General features: G+C 38.4%; 1 protein-coding gene across 2 annotated transcripts; it reads right to left on the reverse strand.

Moving 5' to 3' along the window:
* Nucleotides 1–3,640: 3,640 nt before the first annotated feature.
* On the reverse strand, nucleotides 3,641–19,208 carry LOC128779456 (transcription elongation regulator 1-like). 2 transcript variants are annotated; one of them, XR_008425392.2, is made up of 9 exons: nucleotides 18,474–19,206; nucleotides 14,222–14,372; nucleotides 10,137–10,301; nucleotides 9,672–9,854; nucleotides 7,254–7,433; nucleotides 6,504–6,587; nucleotides 5,086–5,186; nucleotides 4,153–4,246; nucleotides 3,749–3,885 (listed from the first exon to the last, which is right to left on the reverse strand). XR_008425392.2 is itself a non-coding variant. In XM_053913269.2 (8 exons), exons 1-8 carry the CDS (start codon nucleotides 18,527–18,529, stop codon nucleotides 3,684–3,686), a joined length of 1,122 nt encoding a protein of 373 aa, XP_053769244.1. In that variant the 5' UTR covers nucleotides 18,530–19,208; the 3' UTR covers nucleotides 3,641–3,683. The 2 variants fall into 2 exon arrangements, 1 of the variants encoding a protein (XP_053769244.1); XM_053913269.2 differs by lacking the exon at nucleotides 4,153–4,246 and having other exon boundaries at nucleotides 3,641–3,885; nucleotides 18,474–19,208.
* Between the last annotated feature and the right edge of the window lie 1,834 nt (nucleotides 19,209–21,042).

Consider the following 21,042-nt stretch of genomic DNA (forward strand, 5'->3'; position numbering starts at 1 on the left):
ATTTAAACTAGGTTAGGAAAAAATTTAAAAGCCTGGGGTGGAGCAGGGATATGGGATATTTGGCCCTACATAATCAGTGAAATGAATGGGTTGGCCTCCGGGACATCTGCCACAAGGGGTCTCAAATGCTATTATGTCTCTCTGCTACTTGTTCTGTGGTCTCCCCTTGCATGGGCTTTATTCACCCTCTGGCAGGGTAGTGGGCCATCAAATCTATTATTAGAATGAAAGAAGTTGAACAGTGATTGGTTCAACTGAGGTTACATGCTCATCATTGAATCAATCACTGTGACCAGAAGAAATTGTCCCTCTTACTGGTTCATCTTATGTGACAGTGGGAACCCCAGAGATCATACTAAGGAGCATGACTGGTGCCCTACACCAAGGGGTGGTCCCCAAAAGACAGGAGGAACAGTTATCAGTTGATGATGCCAACTACAGAACCCAGCCTCCATTGTCTAACTGCCTTAGGCATCCCTTTGAATTCTGAGAGCTCCTTCCTGTCACAAAGACAATGGTTCAGAAAAGAAAAAGCTGGTGAGTAGCTAATTCTTTGTAGGAGTGGCAGTTGACACAGGCATATTAATAAAGACTCAGGGAATATGTATGGGAGCCTAATTGTGTCAAAGTGTCCCAAGATGAGTGGAGAATTCGGAAGGAAGACAATCAGCCTTCCTTCTGAGTCAGCCTTGACAAGAAGCTCAAGGAAAATGCCTAAAGGGAAGACAATGAACCTGTTTAGTAAGGGGGTAGGAAGACTTGGTGGCTGTCATCTTTCTTTTATTCACAGAACTCATCAGGTACCAGTAAATAATCAGCTGCAAGCAGGCAGTGAAGGTGGCCTCTGTGTTTGTACCTGTGCAGGTTTTGAAGATGTGCAGGTCTTTTTTTTTTTAATCTTTAAGGAGAATTTTCCTTCTTTTAAAAAATTTTTTCTTGTTTTTCAGTTACAGTTGTCTGCATTTTCTCCCCATCCCTCCACCCCACCCCATCCAATCCCACCTCCCTTCCCCACTTCTACCCTCCCCCTTGATTTTGTCCATGTGTCCCTTATAGTAGCTCCTTTAAACCCCTCTCCCCACTAATCCCTCCCCACTCCCCTCTGGCTACTGTTACATTGTTCTTAATTTCAATGTCTCTGGTTATATTTTGTTTGCTTTTTTCTTTTGTTGATTATGTTCCAGTTAAAGGTGAGATCATACGGTATTTGTCCCTCACCGCCTGGCTTATTTCACTTAGCATAATGCTCTCCAGTTCCATCCATGCCATTGCAAAGGGTATAAGCTCCTTCTTTCTCTCTGCTGCGTAGAATTCCATTGTGTAAATGTACCATAGTTTTTGGATCTACTCATTTGCTGATGGGCACTTAGGTTGCTTCCAGCACTTGGCTATTGTAAATTGTGCTACTATGAACATTAGGCTGCATGGATTCTTCTGGATTGGTGATAAGGATGTTGATTGTTTTTCCTTTTGCAGTAAATCATGTTTTCATACACTCATTTTGAACATTATAGATTTAGCACAGGGGTAATTGGGCAATTTATTTGGTGATATAGTCCATTATAGGGAAAGAATTTGAGCCAATAACACAGGAATAGATAAGCCTTTATGTGGCCAATGAACATCTGATAAATCCTTATACTATCAATGAAACAAGGGGCTATGAAGGAGCACTGAGAGGGCATGAACAGCCTGACACCACATTGGTTTAAAACTAGAAGAATAATTATGCCTGCCTTTTGGGTCAAGTCCCCATTAGAGTGTGTGTGAGTGGCCACCACACACTGATGTTTCTCTCTCTCTCTTTCTTCCTCCCTTCCCCTCTAAAAGCAAAGAAACAAAACCTTAAAAAAAAAAAAAAAGTCAAGACCAGGTCAACTTTCTGGCCAGATGGTGGGGTAGGTAGAATCCCTTCACTTCCATGCACAACCAAAAGTAGGATAACAACCAATCTAATATCAATAAACATCCAGAAGTGCCAGAAAATCAAAATTCATGGAGATCCAACAACCAGGGACTTAAAGAAACAGTCAACCAGGCTAACCAGACCTGTAAGATATACAGACGGAGAGAACATGAGGTGAGTCTTTGGGCTGCGAGGGCAAGTCTGGATGAGAGAAACCATGGCGAGGTGATGGACTATGTGGGAGGGGCTGTCTAATAGGGAACTGAGACTCAGAGCCGACTGTGGAGTACCATGGGGTTGCTGTGGTGGGAGAAACTCCCAGGCTCACCGGAGGGTTCATTGGAAAGGGAGTTAGAGCTGAGCAGGCAAGCTGCATTGTTTCCTCTTGGGCTCCTCCCACACAGGGAGGAGGGGTGGAGACATGAAGCCTCAGTGCAGGGTAGTCTCAGGAAGGGGTTGGCTGCACTACTGGGGCAGGCAGGAGTATAGCTGGTAAACTGGGTAAGCCACTGGCTGATGGAGCTGGTGGTCCCACCTTTGCATGTGGATAAACCAGGAGGAACACCTGGGGAGCAAGACAGTGCATGCAACCCAGGGTTCCTGCACAGAGAAATAAATCCTCAAAAACTCTGACTGAGAAAACCTGTGGGTGTTGTGTTGGCAGGAAAAACTCCCAGACTCACAGGAGGGTCCATTGGAGAGACCCACAGGGTCCTAGAAAGAACACAAAACCACCCAGTAAGGAATCAGCACCAGAAAGGCCCAATTTGCTTGTGGGTAGCAGAGGAAGTGACTGAAAGCACCTGAGAGTCAGGCAAGCAGCCTTGGTCCCTCTCAGACCCCTCTCCAACATACAGCCCCACTATGCAGTGACATGGAGTGTCCCACCCTGGCAAATACCTAAGGGTCAACTCCTTATTACTTAACAGGTGCGCAGAGGCAAAAAAAAAAAAAAAAAAAAAAAAAAGACTGAAATGAAAGAACAGATCAAAGCTCCAGAAAAAGTACAACCAATCGATGAAGAGATCGCCAACCTATCAGATAAACAGTTCAAAACACTGGTAATCAGGATGCTCACACAAATGTTAAGTATGGTCACAAAATAGAAGTGAAGGCTATGCAAAGCAAAATAAAGGAATATGTAGAGGGAACCAACGTGACAGGAAGGAAACTAGGACTCAAATCAATGATTTGGAAAAAGAGGAAGAAATAAGCATTCAACCTGAACAAAATGAAGAAACAAGAATTCAAACAAATGAGGAGAGGATTAGGAACCTCAAGGAGAATTTTAAACATTGCAGCATCTGAATCATAGGATTACCAGAAGGAGAAGAGGAAGAACAAGAAACTGAACACTTATTTGAAAACATAATGAAGAAGGACTTCCCTAATCTGGCAAAGGAAATATTCTTCCAGGAAGTCCAGTAAGCTCAGAGTCCCAAGGAATTTGGATCCAAGGAAGCACACACCAAGGCACATCATAAATACATTACTCAAGATCAAAGATAAGGAGAGAATCTTAAAAGCAGCAAGAGAAAAGGAGACAGTTACCTATGAAGGAGTCCCCATAAAACTATCAGCTGCTTTCTCAAAAGAAACCATGAGGGCGATAAGGGGCTGGAAAGAAGTATTCAAAGTCATGAACATCAAAGACCTACAAGCCAGACTACTCTATCCAGCAAAGCTATCATTTAGAAAGGAAGGGCAGATAAAGCGCTTCCCAGACAAGATCAAGTTAAAGCAGTTCATCATCACCCCTGTGGCAGAGTGTGCAGAATTATTTCGTTGACCGTCTGGTGGGCTCGGATGCGGTGGGAGGTGGGGGCGGGCCCCGGCGGTCCAGGTCGTCCACGTAGGCCACAATCAGTTTCCGCCTCTCCTCTGGCACACAGTCTAGTACCAGATACCGTTTGTCATTCTGCAAAATTTTCTCTACATCTTTCAGGTGCTGATCAGATTCCTGGATGAGCTTTTTGGATCTGAAATAAGAAAAGAAGTCCAAGAATTACTGACTGCTGTTCATAGGTCTTTCAGTTATGAGCTGGAAATGTCCATCTAGTTCCTAATTGTGTTTCCATTTTTTTTTTTAAGAAAAATTTCACTGCAGTGGTCACCTTTGTAAGTCGCCTCAGCAAAGACTCCAAGGAGTGAAAGGGCCTCAGAAGCTGAATTACCCTCCCACCCCTACTGGTGGTCCCTCCAGATCAGGGCTGAGGGTGGGTGGGTAAATCTTGCCCGTGCTGTACCTGTTCTGTGGATGAACAGAGGACTTCAGTCTGCGGGGCTGCCAATCCCAGCATCTTTCACAAGCTTTCACTTTCACATCTTTCACTAAATTAACTATAAAAATGTAGAAAGAAGTCTTACTTCACATCTAATTTAAAAGCCCAAGCTGATGCAAAACATTAAGGATCCTGACCAAAAAATCCAATGACAAAATACCTAAAAACCACACCCTCAGCACTATCTATCCTCCCGTGCACATACCCTTCATTAAGATGTTTCAAACTTCTCTTTTAAAGGAAGAAATGCTGGAGCATGAAACAACCACGGTTTCCTGCGCAGATTACTAACACCACCAAACTGTTCTAATGGCAAACTGTCGGGGCTGGGAGACGACTGGGCACGCTACAGAGAAATCTGGTCTTAAAGCTCTGTATAATTTAAATTTTTCTTCAAGCATCCAGCAAACTGCTTTCCTCTGAGAAAAAAATGTTTTTACTGAGCTTAAATAAGAGGATTTCAAGCTTGAGAATGGTTCAGAAACACTGAATAGTCTTCAGAGGAGTCAAAGGTAATTGAAGGGTTATCTAGAACAGTGAAGGATTATTTTAAAAGTCTCTGCATGAAATACAATTCTTATATAGTTGGGGGTACTCCTGAAAAAGCAGTGAAGTAAAAATAAAAGCCTGTTTTAAAAAGTGGAAAAGTGGATGGGTGGGTAACACAAAATAAGAATTGACATCTGGGCCCTTTCTTAAAAAAAAAAAAAAAAAAAAAAAAAAAAAAAAGTAAGGCAGAGATGGGCTGGCTGTCTTTGGCCTTTGATAATAGTTGGCTGCTTCTTATTCTTAAAAATTAATAATGTCAACATGTGTGTGAATGCATAGTATGCTCTGGCCAATCGAGTAAGGACTAGTAAAGACAACTGCCGACATGGAACATTTCACTGCACACACCTATATGTTATAAATTTGGTCTCTTTCAAAAGCGTCCTGAAGTCAGCTTTGGCAGTGATGTATTTGTCTCTGATGTATTCTTCAAACTCCCTTTGTTTTTTCTGCAAAAAAAAAAAAAACAACCCAAAAAAACAAAAAAAAAAACCAGTAAGATTAGGGGGGGGAAAAGGCAATAAGATACATTTATTTTCTAATAATAAGTTAGGATAGAAACTCTTTGGGCTAAAAAAAAAAAAGACATTATTATCAATTCTAAACATCAGAAAAGTTAGAAACTGAGACTGGATCTCTCAGCCTACCATGCTACCCAGCCTTGTACACTTTGTGGTCCACACATACATCTAAAACCCAACTTAGTAAGAACAGCAGAGCTAGGGGTTTCTGGACTCTACCAGAGAAACCAACCAGGAAAGGAGAATGATGGCATACAATGCACTATACTTCCTGACATCATTCACTGTTTCAAACCCTAACTGAGTCTGTTTCCTACACAGGAGTCAGAGAGCACCAGAACAGGGTTCAGCTTATAAACCTCAAGCATCTGAGGTTCCTCTACTCCAAGGTCTCAGGAGCACGTAAGAACTAGAGCTCACATTACAGTGTCCTACAACTGTAGCTTAAGCCAGGTGCTTTGACAGCCTGGTACTAACTGCCAGCCTGAATATGTCTATCTAGTGGATTCTGGCTATAACATAAATTAAAACTATGTCTTCATCGAATCTCTAAAATCCCAAACACAGGTTAGGTTTAACCCCAAAGACTATTATTTTAAAAAATATTTTATTGATTTTTAGAGAGAGAGGAAAGGAGGGAGAAAGATAGGGAGAGAAACATCAATGTGCAGTTGCCCCTGGTATCCCCCCACCTGGAGACCTGTCCCACAACCCAGGCGTGTGCCCTGACTGGGAATCAAATCGGTTGACCCTTTGGTTCGCAGGCCGGCCCTCAATCCAATGAGCCACAGCAGCTGGGGCAGATTAATTTTTAAAAATTTTTGAAATTAATTTTAAAGAGAGAGTAAGGCAGGGAGAGAGAAACATCAATTTGTTGTTCCGCTTATTTATGCATTCCATTCGTTGCTTCTTGTATGGGTCCTGAGTGGGGATTGAACCCACAACCTTGATGTATCGGGACACTGCTCTAACCAACTAAGCTACCTGGCCAGGGCCCCAAGGATTAATTTTTTAAAGTTTCCATTGTGCTGTCTTGTTAATATATTGTGCAAGACAAGAAAAATATAAACTTAAAATTCAGATTTATTTCTCATACACTTGAAAGTTATTCACATAAAACCATCAGCTTAGTTTTGGTCAACATACTAGTGATGCTGAATAAGCACCTAATTAATATTTATAAAGTCACACACACACACACACACACACACACACACACAAAGCCCTCAGACAAAATCCTCTTACCCTGTCACTGGAGGAGAACTTAATGCACCGAGGATCTTCCTTAATGATTTTTTTTACTTCTTTCCATGTGGATGTTAAGGTAATCTTTGAAAAGACAAAGTGATAGAAAGCATGAACACAGCGCACTTTCACTGAGGGGTCCAACCGCAGCACACATGGTATGTAACATTACACACTGACCTGCGGTCTCCTGGAATGCCAAGCGTAAGTGGACTAATTAGGGACAGGGAAGCAGCTTTAATGCAATTTCTTTGTGTTGGATTCCACAAGAGTTATTTTCATGGCCATACGTTCAAAGTAGCCTAGCACAATCACCTGCAAACCCTGTATCTCCAGGTGCAAAATCCTAACTTTGGAAGAGATCGGCACCAAAAGAGAGCAGGTAAACAGGAGCAAAACCTGGACAACAGAGTGTACACACTGACAAATAAGGGACTCTGCACCAAACTGAAAATGGAGCAAAAGGAATTTAATAAATTTAGCACACAAAGAGTGACTGGTGATCGATCACACATGCTAAGGACATTCTGAATAGTAGCCGCAGGAGCAGATATGAACTTGAAACCCACACACACACAAAAATTTATATAGTAAGAATATCATCAACATTTTACTACAAGTGTCATAACCCATGAATTCCAGTAATGGAGCTAAAGACTAAGACACTAAAAATCACGCCAATGTTTTACTTTTTGGAATTATTAACAAAGATTCATCTAGATTAAAATAGGAAAAATAAGAGACTCTTACTGCAGAAGTCTCGTCCAGAAGTTGCCTAAAGTGCTCCCTCTTCTTTTTGGTAAGTGCTTCGATGTGCTCGTTAAAGAGCTTCTCCTTCTCCTCTCTTTCCAGCAAGGACCCAGACTCCCAGCGGTGGTCCTTCCGCAGAGTCCTCCGCGTGTCAGACCACGACACGTCCGAAGAACGCACCTAGAACAGAGAGCTGCATCTATCACCAGATTTATCTTTACATGCTTCAACAATGAAAGGCTTGTTTGTTTAGGAATGATACATTTAATAAAAGAAGCTTCTAGCGACTTCACCTTAGTTACACAGTTAATAAGCAGTCACCAAAAATCCACTCCTTAAAGCCAGAAATCTTACCACCCAGAGCTCACCTAACCTATCGGGTATGTGTTCAGAGGTGATGAAGAGAAGATAACTTTCATCAACCGTGGTGTCTAATCACTTTAATAGTACTTAGGTACTCTATTTAACATCTGACCAACTTCTAGTACAAGAGATGGATGGATACAAATAAAGTAAGAAATACATGTCTTATTGTAGCACCAAGCAGCTCACACACACAAAGAGAAACACTCAATAAATCCTGAGCTCAAATTGGGACTTACCAACTACAATACATACTGGGAGTGACACTTCCAAGTATAAGCAAGAATTGACATGGTTAAGAAGACCAGATAACAGACAACCAGAGAGATTAGCTGGTTCACCAACCAGGAGAAAGGTAAGCTTCGCTGCTGGTAATGGCATTAGCAGTTAAGTCACTGCTGCCAATGTTAAGAAATGTGTGAGGATGAAAAGACAGAAAGGTAGGAAAAAGGAAAAATATAAAAACATTTATTTAACCAATATTTATGAGGCACCTAAATATGTGTCAGGTAAATACTGTGCTTGGCACTGGGAATACAAAGTAAGTCCTTCCTTCAGAGGGCTCGGTTTTTTTAGGGAAGACGGGCACTGTAAGCCAACAACTGCAATGACATTAGTAAGTGCTGCAGAGATATACGCTGAGCACAAGGGTAATAAAAGCAACGGTGAGATCAGATCTGCCCAATGGGCTGGGATCAGTCTCATAGAGAAGATGTTTGAGTGTGTTCTTGGAGAACGAGGAAGTTTGCCACCGTGGTGGGAAGTTTAAAAGCATTGTAGGTTGGAGGGACTGGAAGGAGCAACCGCAGGATTCTTCAAATGTAAGTATGGTTCATTAAAAGTTAAGTTCAGCAAGGCTAGAGCCTAACTAGAGGGCAAGAGAAGAAACCAAAGCAGGTAAGGTAATAAGAAGGCAGGGGAGTCAAGGAATGAACAGTCTTTTATATCATGCTAAGGAGACTGAAGGCAAAATGTAGGCCACTGCTAAGGGTAAGGAGGACCTTAACCTTTTGCAAGCACTGGGGAGAGTCACAAAATCAGATCTGCCTTTTACAAACATTCCTGTGATTGCAGTAAAGATGAATCTGAGCCCTGGCTGGTGTGGCTCAGTGGACTGAGTGCCAGCCTGCAAGCCAAAGAGTTGCTGGTTCGATTCCCTGTCAAGGCACATGCCTGGGTTGTGGGCCAGGTCCCCAGTGGGGGATGCGCGCGAGGCAATCACACATTGATGTTTCTCTCCTTCCCTTCCCCCCCTCTCTAAAAACAAATAAATAAAATCTTTAAAAAAAATAAAAAATAAATCAAGATGAATTCGGGGGGTGTAGAGGCAGAGAGGGAAATGAGGAAACGAGTCTATCTGTCCAGAGACGAGACAGGAGAAACTGAAAACTGATCAGCAGAAGCGGGGAAGAAATCTGAAGACCCAACAGAAGTGATTTGAAGAGCACCACTGACAGAAAGAAAAGAAACAGTAGGAAAGATGGCAACAAAAAAGGGGAAAAAACAAGCAGAACAGCAGAGCAGCCTGGGGCATTCACTGTAGGGACAACACACCCTACATACCTCAACAACCCTGGGTAATGCAGAAGTATTTTCAAGAAAATCCCAGGTTATCTCCTGGGAGCAGCACACCTCCAGTCCTACATCTCATACCATCTCCATGGACAGTAAGTGGCCATCACAGCGATGACCCCAAATCATCAACAAAAGGGTCAATTATGTCCAGCACACTCTGTTTCTTACTATGGCCTGTTGAGTGTGTAATAATTTAGGGTGACCTTCATCGAAATCAATAAAAATATAGCTTCGACACTAAAGACTATGACTTTTCATATATACAAAACATTTGACTTCTGAAAATGTTAAACACCTCCTAGGGGGTTGCCTATTTCAACAGGGCTAATACAAAGTACTCAATTTTAATGCACTTTATAAGTAAATTACCAAATTGTATCCCTCAATTTAAAGAATACTAAGATGTCCGCTATGAGATAATAAAATAGATTTCTAACACCCAGGACTTAGCAGCAAAGACAGTAAAAGAGTCCTATATACCATGTCAGACAGAAGGGCCTTGAAATTCTGGATAGCTTCTTCCCGCTTGTGCTGCTCCCTCTCTCGGTCTATTTCTTTTGTTTGTTCTGATCGAGCCTTCTGAACCTCTCTTTCTCGTTCTCGAAGGCTGGCCTCAATGCGGGCTTGTCTTTCAAGCTCCTTTTCTTTTTCTGAATCTAAATTCTGTAAAAGTGAAATTACATTACGCTTTTTACCAATTGCATCAAAATGTTACCATAATAAAACTAAGTTTGCCAAATACAAAATTTCAAACCTGCTTTTTACCGAGAACACTGTATACTTAAACACTGTACCTCATTTCCAAATCAACTACTAGAGACTCCTCCTATATTAAGAATATCAGTAAGAAAATTCCCAAACTCCCAAGCAGCAGCAAACACCTTTATAATTTTATTAAGGATTTTATTATTCCATGGTTACAGTACAAGTAAATGCAATAGTTACCTTGGCTATTTTTTCGATGTACTGTTTGAAAAGGTCTTCTCTCATTGATGAACTGTCCACTGCTTTGTACCGTGGATCACTTTCTACTTTGTCTTTTACTTTGCTCCATCTAGACTGACTGTCCAGGTGATGATTAGATAATAGTTCAAAGAAATCCGATTTAATCTACATTTCAAAACAGAATAAAGGAAAAACAATGAGAAATTCCTCATATCTAAATGCTTACAACTGAAAAAAAGTTCACGTACCTTAGAAATGAAAATAACTTTTAGTAAGAGAGTATTAGAATTGCTCTTTCAGAGAAATATAAAAATCAACACACATATAAGCTGTCATTTAAAAAATACCAAATTCTAGATAAATCATACTCTCCAATGAAATTATCCAGATACATAAAAAACTTTTATGTTGGTTATAACATATGATCTCAGAACTGCCATGTTTTCATCAGGAATATAAATTTGCATTTATTTTTTAGCTAAGAACCAGCTTAGAAACTGATAGTAAAGTCTTTTAACGTAACGCTAGTAAGAATGATTTATTTAAAAAAGCAGATGAATAAAATTTTTATTTGTTAAAATTAATAGGAGAATTTAGAAATAGTTGAGCACAAATAGCAAGTCTTATTAATCATTACAAATCTGAAGCCACTGTCAAAGGTCTAAAAACAAAAAATAAGTTCAATTTTTATATTTTAGTTTTAAAAAAGAGCAATGTGTTTGTTCTTATATATAAGAAAATCAGAGAATTTCTATCCTGGTCATAATTAATTACTAAAAAAAACTACATTCAGATTTTCTGTACTTTTTAGCCATTAAACATGTTTGCCTTTACCATTATACAACTAAGAATATGTGTTAATGAAATAACATACTTAACAACTGAAGTATCAAATTAGTAATATTATACCAGAAGTATTAAGTAAGATTAATTCTTTAGTAGCAACATGTGCAATATTTAGAAACCCTCTCCCAAAATGTATTTATAAAGTTTTTTTTTTTTTTTTTAATAGGGCTAGGAAGGGATAAATGAAGCATTTATTTTTGGCACTTTTGAGGACCTGTTTTAAAGTTTAGTCTCATCTAAGTTAGTTTGTATTCCTCCCTGGGAAGACACCCAATTAGCCAAGTCATTTTTTTCTGACCAAGTCAAGAACCTCTTCTTCCCGCAGAGATTAAAAATGCTGCCTTCCCTCCTCACCAAAAGAATGAGAAATTAGGAATGGAATCAGAATTTAAAATGTGTGGGCACAAAAATAAATGAATCATTCCTTCTGCCTATTCCAACCCTCTCATTTCCTCCTATAACCTCACTTCTCCCATTAGAGAACTAAAAGGGAAGTTGATGTCCTTCCTGGAAAACACTTGTAAGGTTATAAGGAACCATTTCTATGTTAGAGAATTTTTCAAAAGACAAAGAGCTAATCAGCTGTGGAGCGGCTCAACCTGGCTCTTGACTCTGTTTGGATTAATGAGAAATACTCATAAACCCAGTATTTCCAGACAGTGATAAAGAAACTACTTGATACAGTGGTGTAACAAATTTACTGTTCACCTTCTCTACCTTGTACCTGACAAGATGAATACCAAATCCTAGACACACGTGATAACTACAAGGCAACATTTATAAAATTCATACGAAATAAAAACATGCAAGCTTTATCAAATAGGAATCTTCCTAAGCCATAGGAATTTATATTAACCAAAAATGATTTTCAAATATTACACACAAAGCTTATAAAGTAAAAATTTTCAAAGTTTTTAAAATGTGTTATGTATAGTCAAAGTAAACTTTAAATAAAACTTATTCACCAAATATGAAAGTACCTTACCATCTACGCTGTTTAATTTAATAGGGAGAAATAGTCTCCTTGGCCTCATGTACTATCATAAAAACACTTAAGTTGTTCAGCAAAAAATTTGAAAGAAGCAAAAAACATGCCAATTTCATTAAAGGACTAACTCCATTATGTATAACTTCAAATGTGCTGTCCCAAAAGGTAAATTATTTGAACCACAATTTTATAAAAATTGGTTACAATAAAAATTATAATAAAAACTTGAGGGACGCTACTCTAGCAAACAAAACAGTCTAGTAAAAAATAAATAGAGTTTTGGGGGTATTTTTTCATAAAATGGAAAAATTACCAGGGAATGCTACACGAAAATGTACCCTTTAGCCTGAAAATCCCCATTAAAAGGGAAAAAAAAGAGGATTTCACTGAAAGTCAATGTCCTTCACAGGCTTTTGATTCAGCAAGTAATTACCTTTCAATGTTTACTATGCAGCTACTGATTCAGTTAGAGAATCACAAGAATAAGGAAAGAAACGCCAACATATCAGCATGATACTGGTACTGATCTTACTCTTCAATCATACAGTTAAAATGGGATTAAAACAACAACAACAAAAAATATACACAACATACTTCATAAGATTATACAGTGGAAGTCATGAAGAATGTGATCAAACTTCATTAACCAAACACTATACTATAATACTATATTTAAACCCTTACTTTAAAGATGTTTTATGCTTTCATGGTCTAGTTAGTAACTGATTTTGCATCCTTTGAATTGGTTGAGGAAGTTTTACTTTTTCAAAAAACTCAGTAATGGTACAAAACCAAAGCTGTAAATTAAAGAATTAAAATTTTGCAACCAAAAGAAAGTAACACTGAATGTATTAGGTTGATTTAGATGTCACGTCTATTTAATTTCTTATTTTAACTGACACATTCTGGGCACAACTCTCATCCCTTCATAAAGAAAAAGACTAAAGAAATGTAAAGTACTGGAACTGCAGGAGGCTAAAGTCACCCACCACACACAGGTACACAATTCTTTCCTCACTAGGGAATCCCCAAACACTCTGTGTATCAGTAATTGACAGCTGTCAGGCTGGACTGATTGACAGGCCGCACAGCATAAAACTGCAGAGTCTATCCGCTTGTTATAAAACAGAACACATAAAACAGTTACATAAAAAAAAGTGTTCAGGAAAAAAATAACATGAGTTACAAGTGGAGAGAGAAACATTCAACTTATATAAAAGCAATCATACAGTACCAATCATTTATTTGCATGGTTTTCTTTAATCAAAAAAGTTATTACTACTAAAAGTCAAAAGTAGCAAATAATTAACATGTTTCTGCTATACCACATAACATGTTTAAGTAGAATGTGATTTTGCACATTTCCTCTGAAAAGCATAATCATTTTACACACACAAAAAATGTTAACGCTGAAATAATTCTGGAAAAATCTACTTTTTGAGGCCAAATTTCAGGTATTTCTGACAGAAGTTATTTCATCTAATACTGTTGTTTTCTTCACTGAAAGAGACTTTCTTCCCAACAAAAGTAGTATTACTTCCCCAACATTTAATAGAACTTGTTATAGTCTAACTTCCTGGAACAAGAGGTAATTTTAAATGTCGAGAATGATTAGGCTTCAGAGGTTCTTCTTCTCCGTCACCAAGCAAACAGGGACACTAAGGAGAGTGGCTGCATGTGTTGATGGTCCACACACCACTGGTGCCATCAACCCCCGCCTCCCCGCCCCCGTGCCTGCCTCCTCAGTGGTGAGCTCCTCTCCACTCCTGACACTGCTACAAATGACATTTGGATCTCATTAATCCTTAATAGTTGACCTTTAATTCTGATAAGCAATAATTTATACACAAAGATATGTTTACTGAAAGATTAAAAGTCACTAAAATGCTTTCAGAAGGCAAAAAAGATAAAGAAGCTTTTGAAACTTAAATGTAACCACCTATGAAGAATCTTGAAATCTTAGCAGACAGACAGGCCTAACAACCAGTTCTGGGTTTACCGGGCATCTCAGTGTTAATAAAATTTAAAGCAAACCTATGTAGTTTAGTGAAGCTACTAAAATAACCATTATGGAAGCAAAGTGACAGAATATATACATATAAACAATTATAAGAGTTAACTTAAAAGGCTAAACAGTAAATGTGGCTCCAGTTATTTATGCTCATGAATGATGTTAGAAACACAGCACCAGCTTAGTCCCTTCCCTCTCACACTCCCACCAATCATACCACTGGAACCAAAACCATCTTACCTTCTCACCTCTGGTCTTCGAATCTTCTTTCTCTTTCTTCCGTGCAGCTGCCACAAATTCATTAAATAAGGCTTCTCGATCTTTCATCTTCTCAATTGCTTTGAATCTTGAGTCTTTAGCATGCTTGGCTGCAAATTCACTAAAAGTAGCTCTGTAACAAAATGGCAAGTGTGCTAGCTTTGGTAGAGCTATTTCTCTGCTTGTAGAAAGATATCGCAGTCATTTTTCCAGCAAGACTGTGTGCCAAATAGACACTGAGTCCCAACCCCTGCTAAACAGTCAACAATGAGCTTTCTGTAGAAAGGAGTCTAAAGGTAATGTGATTAGAGATTTGTTTACTATCAGAATAGTGGTGAGAGGATCCACACACCAGAGACCAAAGGCGGCAATCTGCTTTAAGAGACTTAAATAGCTCATCTAGTTCTATCCTGACATGAGGCTGAGTCCAGCTTCTACCTCTTATTGAATTAGCTCTCCTTCCATAAGCAACTATAAAATGGGACAAAATACATAAGGCATCTGAGTTCAAGCAGTAGACAACAAACAGGTAGAGTAAAACTGAGGTAAGCCCCACTGCCCTTTGCCTTGGGACAGTTTCCCAAGGTGCAGAAGACTAGTGTCCAAGCAGAGAGCAATGGTCCCAATGAGCTAGAAGCAGCAAAGATCAGAGTTTGGGTGCTAAAATGCTAGAGAAAGAAGCTATAGAGAGGGTGCCCAAGGAGGATGCCACGTAGGATTCCCCACCAGTCCAGAGCCAAGCCTGAGCCGTACAAAGGCAGAAAAAAGCCACTCCCTGTGCCACATTGCTGCGTGGTTAGGAGCAAAGGAGAGACACTAGAGACTGAGGAGTGCTGGGGGGAAGGGGGTCAGTATTAAGACAACAAAGATCAAAGATTAACAAGGGAGACAAAGTTGGAAGGTTAAGAGAAACGCCTTCCAGTTTCTGAGATCCACACTAACAAGGCATAAAATCAAACCTAAAATTACTGTGGTGAGCCAGTAATTGAACTGCCTGGTAAAACAAGAATTCACACTCTTCAGAGGAAGATAACAGACTTGAGTCTCTACCCATGATTCGGTTTCCAATATTCAATTAAAAATAACTCAACATACAAAGAAATACATGCTCCATAGAAAAAAACTTAAAATCCAACAGACATCGAACCCAAGATACTCAGATGTTGTCTGGGCAAATACTTTAAAACTACTTAATTATATTGAAAAAATTAAAGAAAAATGGTTCAAAGAACTGCAAACATGGTGAGTGAACAAATAGGCAGTCTGAGCAGATATGGAAAATATTAAAGAGAAACTGACACAATCACTTGATGGGCTTAACACAAGAGTAGAGATAGTAGAATAAAGCATCAGTAACTACAAGTTAGAGCAGTAACAATTGTCTAATCAAACAAGGACACAGACATCAATGTATAGATCCAAAAAGCTCAGCAAACACCAAGCAGGCCAAATACAAAGATGAGGTGTATGAAAGCTAATGAGGAAAGACATAAAAAAAGAAGTTTCCTTATGAATAAAAGCATTTACAAAACTTTCGTACATTTGGATATATTTTAGTATTTGAGGCTTTTACTTTATATAATAATAATTCCCTCATATAATAAACACTCCCATAGTTTTTAGAGGGGAAAAATAGAGCAAACTGAACAGATTACAGGCTTTAATTGTGAAGAAAACCCTGGCTGGTTAACTTCAGAATTTAAACATCATCTGAGGATTAGGAGCACCACTCACGGGTAACACTTGCTATTTTTAAGCTTTGCTAACCAAAGTCAGAGTCTAACATTCTTTTATATGGAACTGATACTACTCACAATATCGAATTTCATTAAATCAATAATTTAAACAACAGGATATATCACAAAGCTGGTTTGAACAATGGATATGTAACCATAATGAAATTCTAAGGTAAAAGTGTATCCCAGAAAAGGTATCATATGTAGTCCATTCAATCTGTTTTATTTTCATGATAAATCAAGTACCTTACTTTATAAATCTTAGGACAGAAAAAGCAATACTATGATTAAAGAAAAAGCTTTTAAAAATGCAAAAGTAACATGTAAAAATGTGAATTCAATTATTTTACACTTATATTAGTTTTAATGGGTAAAATCATTAATATTTTACCAGAACAGACTAAAATGAAATTGTAGCATTAAGTTGCCATAGAGATGTTTTTATTTGACTCATCTCTTAACTCCAAAAAGCACTACTTTATAAAAGACATAGTGTAAAAACCCTTTTCTGGGGGGTGAAGTTAGGTGGGGGGTGGATATTGGTGGGTGGTAAAGGATTAGGAAAAATACAATGATCAGGAATTGACCTGAAATTTGTATTTAAAAAAAAGAAAAAACAAAACAAAACAAAGAAGAGACAGGCACTGAAGTTAAAGTAATTCTCCCCAGCCATTCTTTCCCTTGGAATAAGTTCCAGTGCTTTATGTCTATAAACTCTACTAAAGAGCATTTGTGATCCTAGTCTTTTCCCAATTCAAAGAGAAATCTAGGTCAGTGGACAGTATGTTCTCAGTTTTAAGTTATTCCTCCTGGTTCTAATCTCTAGGCTAGCATTAAATGCATTGATATAGCAACACGTAACAGCGCAATGCCCCAAATGCTAAGGCTTCTAGTTATGTGCCTGATGACTCTCTTTTTTGAAGTAACCTGCATAATTTAGATCACTCTAACAAGTCTAGGTGCTCCAAAAGAACATCAGGAGGGCACTGACATACAGCAAGACTTAATCTGTCAAACCCACAAAAGGAAAACACCTTTGGAGTCTCAATTATTCCCAGATCCGTGAAAGGGATAGTTACGTTTTGCTGAATCATTTGAAAATAAGATGTAGACACTGTGAGACTTAATCTATAATCTATAAATATTTCAGCATGTATCTCCTGAGAATAAGTACTTTTTCTCCACAACCGCAACACTCAAGAAAAGTATGCTAATTCTCTAACGTCATGTAATAACAATCCATATTCGAATTTCCTGAACTGTCTCTAAAAATGCCCTTTACAACCCATTGTCAACTAGTGTGATCCATGAACTCAAACTCACTCTTTGGATTAAGAAGAAGCCCGAGCCCAGCCGGTGAGTTTGAAAACCTGTCACCCCTTGAAGACTAACTATGACATTCTTCATAGCCACAAATCTTCTTGTATTTTCTGAAATCTGTATTAATGCCACAGCAGGTTTCTTTTCATAGTTCAAATATAAAATTATAATGCCAAAGATACTGTCTCACACAACACAGATCCACCGACAAAAAGAACTGTTTAAAACAAGATGAACTTATAAAAAGTGTTACTTAACCCAGAGACTCCACGAGTCCAACCAATAGTTTTAGAAATTCTCCATGTTCTGGGGTGTTCACAACCACCTACTACCACAACTAAGGCAAAAATAAGAAAGTAATTCTCCTGGCCTGGACTGCCTGCGTCACACGGGAGTCTGGCTGAAATCCCACATTCATGTGGGCAAGTTACTTCATTTGCTGTCTTACTTCCCTTCTTTGTAGAACAGGTATGACATGGGCACCTAAATCACAGCGGCTGTTTTAAAGATTGAATGAGATAATATATGTGCGTGTGCACTTACACACAGAAGCACTTAAAGATATATGTGTACGTATGCACCTAAAGGGCACAAAAAACTACCCAATAACTGATATTATTATTGTTATTATAATGCTAGGCACATAAGTTTAAAATGTGTCATTTTCTTCAGCCCACTACATATATTCACTACATACTAACAGTCAATGAAAAACATTGGACAAAACTATAATCCAGACGCTAAGAAAACTGCAAGGTCCTTCACTACTCCAATCGAAATAATATCCCTGTTCTGCAATTTATTATATGTAAAACTTTAAGAAGATAGGGACAGCTTTTCTATGATTTACCAGTTTCTAGGGAAGAAAACTTGTTCCCACAGGAAAACATTTAAAAACAAAGGTCTCCTTCAGAAAAGCAGTGCCTCTCCCAGAGCACCACGGATTCCTCCACAGGACACAGATCAGGGATGAAGATTACAAAAGCAGGAATCAGTAACCATATCTAAACCTCCAAATTAGCTCATACATATGCATATATACATTTATTTATACATGTAAATGCATACATACACATTTATACCTATACACATTCATATATATGGATACAATTCTTTAACTGACCTTTAGAAGAAAACACACACATATTTTAGACAGTGGGCAGTAATGAACCACATACCTTGGATTAAATTTTGCTTCTTCCATCATTTTTTTGAAATCTTCCTTGGCTTGCATAATTTTGTTTTTCTTTTCCCTGCGTTCTTCCTCCGCCCTGGTCTTTACATACTGATCAAATACCTGTCATGAAAATAAACCGATTTGACAAGGTAGTCATTCATATAGGTAATTTAACTACCAAATTATGGCATCTATAAAAAAATACTAACTCATTATCTCTGCCCAATCTATAACAAGAAAAATATAATAACTCCATTATATGCAGGCTATCTATAGCAAGTCTCACTTTAAAGCTCCAGTTGACAGTATTATGAAAGCATGCAACCTTCTGCTTAGGCTTCCAGAATAAAGTTAAAAGCTTCTTTAATTTTTATTTTCCCTCATTACATATTGAATACATGATTATTTTAAAAATTTCAAGCAATTTAGAAATGTTTAAGAGAAATCACAATCCTATCAAATCCCTTCTAGAAAAAACATTGACAGTATGGAATCCATATTTATTTCCCTGCTTGTCTTTAAGACATAATTTTCACCAAAATAACCATGATTCACATCTATTCTATTTTTCTCCACTTAATTTTTTTAAAAAAAATTTATTTATTGAAAGGAAGGGGGAGAAGGGGGAAGAGACAGACATTGGTTTTTTGTTATACCCATCTGTACATTCATTGGTTGATTCTTGTATGTGCCCTGACCAGGGATCAAACCTGCAACCTAGGCGTATCAGGATGACGCTCTGACCAAATCAGCTACCTGGCCGGGGTTTCCCACTTAATAATTTATAGTCAAAGATAAGTGAATATGAACATCTATTTCCTGCCTTCTACAAACACTAATAAAATTACGGTAGAGGGATTTCTTTTTTAAAGTTGTAACAGGAATAAGGAAACACAAAAAAGAGAAACAGTAACTCTGGAAGATGAAAAGCAGATGGACAAGTGGTAAAGGGTCCGCTTTCTCATTTGGCAGACATGAGAGAGCGGACCCTAAACCAGCAGTGAAGAAAACAAAGGAATGAATGAAAAACAAATTGTTTCTCTTAAAGACCAAGATTTATAAAGAATCCACCCACTTTTATCAAAATACTGGATAACTGCTCTAAAAAAATAAAAGAAAGGAAGGGAGGGAGGAAGAGAAACTTAAAAAAAATTATTATTAAAGAACCCTCAACAGCTCAGGGATTGGTGGCACCAGATGCGCACAGAGGTGAAAACAGGGGAACTGCTGCAATAAGGCTATTTAGGAAGCAGTTCAGTCACTAGATCCCCTTCACCAAGTTTATGTACCTGGGGGCACTGCCACTCCTGAACTTCATCACTCAAAGGCAAGTAAGTGTTTATTCTCTAGAGCAAGGGTTGGCAAATCATGGTCTGCTGGCCCACACTGGCCTGCTGCCTGTTTTTATACAGACCAAGACTAGTCTTGACATTTTTAAGGGGTTTCTGGATAGAGAAATAGAAAATTTCATGATACATGAAGCCCAAATTTCAGTGTCCATAAAGCTTTATGTGAACATAGTCGTGGTCATTCCTTTACATACATCTATGGGTGCAGTTACACAATTGTGAAAGAGATCACAGGGGGAACATGAATTAGGAGTGAAGCATACCAGACTGAGAACACAGGCAACTAAGGAAACATTTACACACACATATTCTGACACAGCTCCTGAGTGAAGAACCAAAGCAGCAAGAATTGTCAATCCAGCCAGATGACCAGAAGTTCTTATCCAGGATCTGACCAGCCTAAAAATTACTTGCTCCAGGGGATTCTTAACAAACCCTAGAGCAGGAATTCTCAACCTCAACATTTTTGACATTTTGGGCGGGATAGTGTTTAGCAGCACCCCTTGGGCTACCATAACCAAACTGTCCCTGGCTGAGAACCACTCCTCCACAATAAAGCCCATATCATAAGAACCCAGCTAGATGGTAAGATCATCTAGTGCTTCAGTGCTCCGTTCCTAGTCTTGAGCAGTCAGGGTCAATACGACGTCTAAGGCAACTCTCCATCTTGAAAAATAGAGACCAAAACAGGAAAATGTTGGTGGAAAAAAAGACTATGTAGGAAAATGAAATTTTAAACAAAGAAGGCAAAAAATCATAAGCTATCTCATAGAATTAAGATAGTGAAACCATAAAACAAGAACACTCAACAAACAAATAATTCCTAGAAACGAAAACATGACAGAATTAAAAAATTGAATTAAAGGGTTAGACAATAAAGGTGAGAATATCACCTACAAAGTTCAAACAATATTCAGAAGTAGAAAAAGAAAAGGTAAGAAACTTTGAGGACCGGCCCAGAAGGGCAAAATCTGTCACACAATGAAAAAAATAAACGACGCTATTCATTTCATCTTCAACTGAAATGAGTACATAGACTTGGTGTTATTAACAATGTGGAAGGTGTTTGCCTATACCCTGCTTTGTATGAAACATTCTCTTTCCTGAGTGATTTGCAGGGGTTCAAACATTTCATTACTGTTTTATCAGTGAGAAATGCACTTGGTGACAGAGTGGAGTGTTATGTTCATATTCACTTTGACATTCATAAACCTGCACAGT

Source organism: Desmodus rotundus, chromosome 10 (genome assembly GCF_022682495.2).
Source record: "Desmodus rotundus isolate HL8 chromosome 10, HLdesRot8A.1, whole genome shotgun sequence".
Taxonomy (NCBI): Eukaryota; Metazoa; Chordata; class Mammalia; order Chiroptera; family Phyllostomidae; genus Desmodus; species Desmodus rotundus.